At 29.5% G+C, this 9,493-nt stretch overlaps 1 protein-coding gene across 5 annotated transcripts in view; it reads right to left on the bottom strand.

Moving 5' to 3' along the window:
* Positions 1-1,767: 1,767 nt before the first annotated feature.
* The window catches only part of LOC143066938 (serine/threonine-protein kinase PAK 2-like), a 43,386-nt gene continuing 35,660 nt past the window's right edge, over positions 1,768-9,493 (bottom strand). For all 5 annotated transcript variants that reach the window (XM_076239807.1, XM_076239809.1, XM_076239811.1 and 2 more), the window contains 4 exons: positions 9,098-9,197; positions 8,582-8,719; positions 6,730-6,833; positions 1,768-3,505 (listed from right to left, as the gene is read on the bottom strand). In XM_076239807.1, coding sequence (XP_076095922.1) covers positions 6,750-6,833; positions 8,582-8,719; positions 9,098-9,197 — 322 coding nt within the window. In that variant the 3' untranslated portion in view covers positions 1,768-3,505; positions 6,730-6,749. The remainder of the gene's footprint in view (positions 3,506-6,729; positions 6,834-8,581; positions 8,720-9,097; positions 9,198-9,493) is intronic.

The raw sequence follows: 9,493 nt of genomic DNA, 5'->3' as shown, positions 1-9,493 counted from the left end.
ACTTATTTTTTACTTTTGCAAATTAATGATAATGATAGATTTTTTTCTTATCATGTTCTCTTCAAAATATCAGTGATTTCATGCAAAAGTTTGCTTAAAAATACATTCCATTTATCATTACTATATCAAAGCATCAATTTTTTTTTGACAGTAGTTTTATTTATTTCAATATATTGCATACTATGATTCTGGCAATTGAAATATTTGTTCAGTATCAAGTGATAAGTTTTTGTAAACACATAGGAACATATGAGACAGAATGTTATTTGAATTGATATTTTGTAGGTAATCATTAGAATCCTTATTATTAATTCTATATACTGCTTGACACAAACTTCCTATTTATAGGAAAGAATAAAGATGTTTTCTTATGTCAATAAAAAATAATAGTTGACAATTTTGGAAGGAACTAAGATTACACAGGGTAATATTCTGTAATGGGGTATTCCTATATTAAGACTTGTAAAATACATATTTTTCTCTATTTCTCCAACAACCTTCAACACAGATTATTTATATTGGACAGAATGTTTGCACTTAGAATGATACAGATCACTAGGTTTTCATCTTAACATTCTGCAAGGCTCAAATACACCATAGCACTACATTAAAACACAATCAGACTGTCACTTTAAGCCACTAATTTGCATTCAACATTGTGCAATATTTTGTGTAATATAATCAATGTAATATAATGTAATACCATGAAATGATCAATGTAATACAATGTAATACAGTGTAATGATCAATGTAATGCAAGAATAATCAAGGTAATACAAGAAAAATCAATGTATTACAATGTGATACAAGAAAAATCAATGTAATAAAAGAAAAATCAATGTATTACAATGTGATACAGGAAAAATCAATGTATTACAATGTAATACAAGAAAAATCAATGTATTACAATATAATACAAGAAAAATCAATGTATTACAATGTGATACAAGAAAAATCAATGTATTACAATGTGATACAAGAAAAATCAATGTATTACAATGTAATACAAGAAAAATCAATGTATTACAATGTAATACAAGAATGATCAATGCAATACAATGTAATACAAGAATGATAAATGTAATACAATGTAATACAAGAATGATCAATGCAATACAATGTAATACAAGAATGATAAATGTAATACAATGTAATACAAGAATGATCAATGCAATACAATGTAATACAAGAATGATAAATGTAATACAATGTAATACAAGAATAATCAATGCAATACAATGTAATACAAGAATGATCAATGTAATACAATGTAATACAAGAATAATCAATGCAATACAATGTAATACAAGAATGATCAATGTACTGTAAATTCAGAAATTATTGCGTGCATTTATTATTGCGATTTTGTCATTTTACACTTGAATGCGATTTTAATTTTTACGATTTTGAGAAAAGTCATGCTTAATTCAGTTAAAATATTACAAAATGCGAGTTTTAATTATTGCGCTTACAACTCAGTCGCATTATTCGCAATAATAAAAACCTCGCAATAATTTCTGAATTTACAGTAATACAATGTAATACAAGAATAATCAATGTGATACAAGCATGAATGATGTTGTTCTACAGACAAACCATGAAATATGAAACTGAAGAAATGAAATAATAAAGCATAATTACTTGCATAATCATTAAATGGAAGATCTGTACAAACACATGATTCAATATGAACATGTAAGATCTGTTAACCCTTATAAAACCATGACAACCAGACACTGTCAAACATACACATATAACTGTACAGTGTCTCAGTCAGTAACAACAACTGATATCAACTTAATGAAATGTATGAGCAGAGTCATGCATTTAAATACTGTTAAATCTAAATATCTATTAATGAATTTGTTCATCGTGATGAGAACACTCATCTTTATTGCAGAACAAAAATTTAGATTAGTGGAAATAAATGCAAGTGTTACAACATAAACACACAGTGTAAAATATAACTACATTTGGAGAAATCAAACTTCTGAAATTTGGTCTGACTGACAAGATTATACAGTTAGTCCTAAATCAGCCTGATTTATAAAGTACATTTATATGCAGATGGAAGATCTACAAAGAGAGGTCAGGTCTCAATGATAATAATGTATATTAACTGTGTGTAAATCGGAAAACACACAATATTAAAAGATGTCATTCATTTAATTGTCAAACTTTAAAAATAGAAACCAAATAAGAATTTCCTAAATTAAAAAAAATATGAATTTGCATAGAACATAAGAACTTATAAATTTCATTTTAATAGTAGATTGTCTCCCTTTGACTGTTAAAATCTGATTTCAGTGAAAACTTGATAAAACATTCATTTCTTTGAAGTACTTTGAGAAAAGTCAAGATGAAAGTGTTAAAATATACTTATTAAATATCATTCCATTCTGTAAACATGTATTTCAGAGAAAATTTCTTTTATCTTATTTTGTGACAGTGAGGCAAAAAATAAATTTACCAAAATAAAATTTGACTTTATTGAAATGTATGAAAAAAGATGTGGGGGAAAACATCATTGAGACAGCAATCTTACAAGACAAATTCAACAAATATGAACAATTAGAAATTTAATTATTATGCTTGCATTCAGACAAAAGAAACTGGTCTTAAATACAATACATTAACAATGATAAGATAAAACCCAGAACTTTAAGAGACATCACATGTAAACATAAGGTGTAATGTATTCACTTCAATATTTGTTACATCATAGGCACATGTACTCCTTTTTGACATTTTATTATAGCACCAACACTTTAAGCACTAGATTGAAATTCAAGTGATCATTTTAAAGATCTTTCACCTCTTGTTAACCTATATAGAGTATTCAGCATAAAATAACACATAATTAATCTGTTTTTAAATTGAAATTCACATTGTATTTATTCTTCATTTCTATGCATAGAAATACACATGTAAGAGTAAACAGATGATACATCCAAACTGTTGCATACACTATCATAGGAAGAGAAAATAACGGACAAAATAATGATAAACTTGATTAGCATGGATCTTTCACTTAATTGTGCTTTTTAGATACTAACAAAAATAAGGTTAAAAATATAATGGATTAAAAGAGTTAAATAAAGATCATTTCTGATAAACTGAATTTTCTGTAAAGGTAAAACAAGTTTGGACACTCAAATGGTTTAATATAAATAAAAATGTGACACACTAAATATAAGTATAAGTAATCTGTATGTTAAACCTAGTAAACAGAAGTATCACAATTAGAACCTAGGACCAGAATTAACATTTGACCTTTCACATCTTACTTCATGCAAACAAATGCATCTGTAGTTACCAGAATGTTCAAACTGATTATAGGCAATATTCTATTTTTAAACTTTGTCTTCTGTCCTCAAAATCAAAATGTAAAGCAGTTTTCTCATTTCCATGACTGATGTCAATTCAGTCTTTTGATATATTTACCAAAATTACTGACTATATTTTCCTGATTGTACGTATAGCAATTCAAATCAGATTGACCAATCTATAAAATAAAATAAAAATCTAATAATTATATGCTTCTAAAGGCAATACTGCTCATACATGTGATGGACTGTGAAACTCAGATCAGGAGATTTGGAAATTTTGGTCAGGAGATTAGGACTCAGATCAGGATTTTTTTTATCGACATAAATTTTGTCGTAAATGTAACCGTATGATGTAGAAATTGTGTTTTTTCTTCAAATTTCCATCAATTTTTGTAATATGTTTATAGTACCCTTATTGCCTTTCTATTTGAATGAAAATAAAATATTAAAAAGAATCTGTTTCTTGTTTTGTTTTGTTTTTGATAATTGATTGTTCACTGCTTGCAAATAAATCATTATATGTATTTATCTTATCTGTACAGATTTGTATTCATGTCTCCATCTCCATATCATTGTAACTGTATAGACAATAAGAAAGAAATATGCTATACATGTATATTTGTAACATGATAAATTAATTAAAAAAATAACAAACACTTACAATAGTAATGCATGGCTTTTAGGCATTAAGAAAGTCATATTTGTAAAAAGACTCGAACAGTGTAAAAAATTTTGATGTCTTTAGCTAAAACAATAAATTCTCATCCCCAAGGATTTATTAGGAATAAAATAGACGGATTTACATTCTTTTTTTTTATCTTTATTTACATTCAGTTTAAATGTACTTATATTCCTTTTACATATTTGTCAGACAGACTTAAAATATAAACTTTAATTTAATCCTTGAAAAGAAGTCTAGATTGCTGAAATAATTTATAAATTTATATTTTTTTATTTGTCCCAAAACATTTAAATTCATTTAATTACCATCCTTTTATGATTATTTGATTAAAATATCATTCATTTATAGTATTTTCACAATTTATATTTTTAAAAGCAAAATCACAGAAAACAGGATAAATCAAAGGGAAGTAACAAAAATGTATTTCAAGTATTTCCAATAAACGGCAGTGGTGTCATCCTGGTTTGCCCACTTTTAATTAAATGTATATGTAAACATAGAGGGAATTATTGTTTTAACAATTATAGTTTATTTCTGAATTATAGTCATATTTTTTACCTTATATTTTACCTGTAAAATTAAAAAATAATATAATATTCTGCTATTAAATCAAGAAAAATGTCCAAAAAATTTCTATATTTTATATATATTTGGCAGGATAATGTATTTTATTCAAAAAAAAAAAAAAGGGAAAATGTGTACTAAAATGAATAAATATTTCAATTTATCAACAAATATTTTTAATTATTGGTACATTCTCAAAAAAAGGTGAAAAGTAAAATAATGAAACTAAAGATTAAATAGAATAAATCTCATTTGAATATCTTTTAATTTACTCAACTTATTTTTTTAAAATTTCAGTACAATACACTGTTTCAAAATTTAATAAAATATAAAATTATCCAATTAAATTTAACAACTAGAATATAAATGCAACTGTTCAGTAGCCATTGAACAACAACACCAGTTACAGCTTCAACCAGAAACACTATCTATTGACTACGAGACAGCAACCAACAACGTAACACAGACAGTATGTCTAGGGGTAACCGTGAAAGGCTGCTTCTTCCATTTCACCTAGTGTATATGGCGAAAACATACCCGCTACAAGTTCATTTACAGATTACGTGACAGAGTTTTGGGTTGAAAACTACCGCTTTCTATGGAACCACTATTACATAGAAGAACCACGCACCATGCACAAATCACCTGGAAGGATGGCACAACAAACATAAGAAGCGACACAAACACGCCCACCCATACATCTACGAGATCATTGAGCTACTGAAAAAGACAAAAGCACTAACAGAATGCAACATTATCCAGTATGCAGCAGGAGGAACCTGCCCACCTTAAAGACGACCATACAGAGTAATTAGACACCAGACTCATATACAGATACCAACAAGGACCCATCAACGTGGTAGACTACTCTGACGCAACATCCCATCTTCTCCATTTGAACTGAACAATGAAGTGAATTATTGTTAATTGTGACTTTGCAAATATATCAAATGTTTTGTTACTTTTGAAGTATATATAAAAGATTGTATTTCTCCTCATTTTACATGTAGTGTCCTTATTACATTTCTGTGCTTAATTGATTTCCTTATGCAATGCATTTATAAAATTAATTAATTTATTAAATAAAGTTTGCAATAAAAGAGTACTCAGTGTATAAATTTATTTCTATCATGAAAATCATTCAGAAACTAATGAACATAAAGACACTTTTATAACTGAATATCATTTTTTAGTTATTTGCTGTATATGTATGTTGAATTAATTGATTGAATTGATATTAAATTACTGAGAAAAAATATTTGATTTTTTTATTATTTTGCTATACAATAAAACAACCTGAATATTTGGAAAACACTTACAAACTATTTACCTAAGTTGGAACAGACTATACAATTGTATGCTCATTAAACCTTTTGTTTTTTTTGTTTTCTTAACTAATAGATAATTGGTAGAATTAAAAGTGGGCAAACCAGGAGTAAACCACGGCAGTTAGCCAGAGGTAAAAATCGTTGATTACCAGTATGTTTGACACCCAAGCTGTCAAGTGAAGCCATATAATTATACATCTTCTTTGATTTACAGGTAAAAATTAACACAGGTGTCAATTACACCTGTACAGTAGTAAGAAATTATCAAATATGGCGGCTGAAAATTTTCATTCATGAAATATTTCATACGGGAGTTTTTTCTCCTAAACGGGAGGACGGGAGGAGACCCCTGAAAACGGGATTATTGTACTCCCGTCGGGAGGTTCACATGTATGACTGCTTGTAAACTGTATATGCAATCTTTAAAATGATGGTTGAACTTATTCCTTTTGTATCAGTTCTGAATTGATGTGTCCCTTTTTATTTTATTTTATGTTAAAGGTTCTCTTTCAGTTTCAAAATAATAAGAACTGGCCTCACGGTCATAAAACTTTCGAACATGATTTTTGTACTCAGACTAGAAAATCAACCAATCAAATTGCTGGATTTCATGTTTCGAGCATGATTTTTGTGCTCCGAGCCTAGTCCAGTATTGCTTTATCTTAATAGCACAATTTATCATATGGAAATAAACATGACTTGTTGCAGATCTGGAAACACAGTGTTTACCAATATGAAAAGATGTATAAAATGAAACTGTATTACCATGATAAATACTTCATGAAAATCACTTGCTAATATTGCACTTCTATAATAATCTATTTACCTTAATATATAAAATATGTGTTAATGCCCCTTTTGAGCTTCTTTAGCAGCTAAAATTAAAGGTTGTAAATTGGCTAATGGTTTTGCTAGTCGTAAAAAGGGATGCTGAAAAAGATAAAGAAAACATTATAATAACTCTCTCTATATATAATTGGTTCTAAATATGTATTGTCTAAGAAACAATTACATCAGAATGATGAAGTATTCATCAATGTTCTATGTAAGATGTATGTTTTGAGAACCTCTACCATATACAGAGATTCTTTATATGCAGAATCTCTGTATATGGCAAGTAGCAGGTTTTCCAATGCTTTTCATTAGTTGCTGTCGGTATATTTTTATTTTTGTTACAAATTAGGCCGTTAGTTTTATCCTTTGAATAGTTTCATATTTTTTCTGTCTGGGCCTTCAATAGCTGACTATGCAGCATGTTTTTTATTGTTGCTTATATGCACTTCATTTGAATTCTGGCAGATGTCTAATGGGCAATCATACCACATCTTATTGTAAATGTCTAATGGGCAATCATACCACATCTTATTGTAAATGTCTAATGGGCAATCATACCACATCTTATTGTAAATGCTGGCAGATGTCTAATGGGCAATCATACCACATCTTATTGTAAATGCTGGCAGATGTCTAATGGGCAATCATACCACATCTTATTGTAAATGCTGGCAGATGTCTAATGGGCAATCATACCACATCTTATTGTAAATGCTGGCAGATGTCTAATGGGCAATCATACCACATCTTATTGTAAATTCTGGCAGATGTCTAATGGGCAATCATACCACATCTTATTGTAAATTCTGGCAGATGTCTAATGGGCAATCATACCACATCTTATTGTAAATTCTGGCAGATGTCTAATGGGCAATCATACCACATCTTATTGTAAATTCTGGCAGATGTCTAATGGGCAATCATACCACATCTTATTGTAAATTCTGGCAGATGTCTAATGGGCAATCATACCACATCTTATTGTAAATTCTGGCAGATGTCTAATGGGCAATCATACCACATCTTATTGTAAATTCTGGCAGATGTCTAATGGGCAATCATACCACATCTTATTGTAAATTCTGGCAGATGTCTAATGGGCAATCATACCACATCTTATTGTAAATTCTGGCAGATGTCTAATGGGCAATCATACCACATCTTATTGTAAATGAACATCAGTGTTTGATATAAAGTCAGTGATGTGCTTGTTTATACTCGCTGCAATGGTTTGCACCTGTCATAAGTCAGGAATCTAATGTTCAGTAGTTGTCGTTCGTTGATGTGGTTCATAAGTGTTTCTTGTTTTTATATAGATTAGACCATTGGTTTCCCGTTTAAATGGTTTTACACTAGTAATTTTTTGGGAGCCCTTTATAGCTTGCTGTTAAGTGTGAGCCAAGACCCTGTGTTGAAGACAGTACTTTGACCAATAATTGTTTAATTTTTAAAAATTGTGACTTGGATTGAGAGTTGTCTCATTGGCACTTATACCACATCTTCTTATTTAGTAGTTAATATAATGTCTGTCTGTGCTTGTTCTGTAAATTGTTACAAACCTTTAAGAGATCCGAGGCACAACAACGTTTGTCTACATCCACCTCTAGACATTTATCTAAGACGTCTTGGAACAAGGGAGATAAATCTTACAAACCTTTAGGAGATCTGAGGCACAACAACGTTTGTCTACATCCACCTCCAGAAATTTATCTAAGAAGTCTTGGAACAAGGGAGATACATCATACAAACCTTTAAGAGATCCGAGGCACAACAATGTTTGTCTACATCTACCTCTACACATTTATCTAGGAAGTCTTGGAACAAGGGGGATAAATCTTACAAACCTTTAGGAGATCTGAGGCACAACAACGTTTGTCTACATCCACCTCCAGACATTTATCTAAGAAGTCTTGGAACACAGGAGATAATTTATGTTTTTCTTTTATGTCTGGTTTACCATTAGTGGCAATTAAATACAAAGCCTAAAATACAAAACATGCTAATTATCTTATAAGATAAAGAAAAATTTATCTTAAACATAGATATTTATAGGATGTATTTTGAACAATCCTGTACAAATTTTTCTAGGAGCTTTTAGATGTTTCTGAATTTTATTCTGAACTGTAAATGCCAAACTAATTTTTTTTTTTAGCTAAATCCCAAAAAGTAGAAATAAATGTTACACATAACTTAATTCACTTTTTCAATTGTCAGGTGTGACAGTGCAAGCCCTGTACATCAGGTCCATAATCTGGTCTTTTTATTTTTTACATGTATCATTTATCTCATGCATTTGAGCCAATAAATTTTTCTGATCCTTTTAATTGTTTTTATATCTTTTTATTTTCATCACTACTCACTCTAAGAGGATTCTCATTTAAATAAGGAGGTTCTCCTTCTATCATTTCTATTGCCATGATCCCTAAACTCCAAACATCTACTTTAGGACCATACTGTTTTCTGTAAAATAAATTAGAATAAGCACTGACTTACATAATTGAGTTTGATAAACAACTTCAAAATTAATGGAGAATGTGTCCATGTGATACAGATGGTGTCCCAGCTTGCACATAACCTTTTTAAAGGACAAAACTCAAGCAAGCTAAATACGAAGTTGATCTGGATTTTAAGGTAAAAGCATGGTGTAAAAATCTCATACCATTTGGTTGGGGCAAACTTCAGTTAGAGAATGGTCAATTTGTGAATGGGCATAACTTTAGAAAGGTAGAAATGACACCACCCTAATGAGATCGTTT

Source organism: Mytilus galloprovincialis, chromosome 3 (genome assembly GCF_965363235.1).
Source record: "Mytilus galloprovincialis chromosome 3, xbMytGall1.hap1.1, whole genome shotgun sequence".
Taxonomy (NCBI): Eukaryota; Metazoa; Mollusca; class Bivalvia; order Mytilida; family Mytilidae; genus Mytilus; species Mytilus galloprovincialis.
Note: the sequence above shows the minus strand (reverse complement) of the source record. Positions and strands in the feature narration are given on the sequence as shown.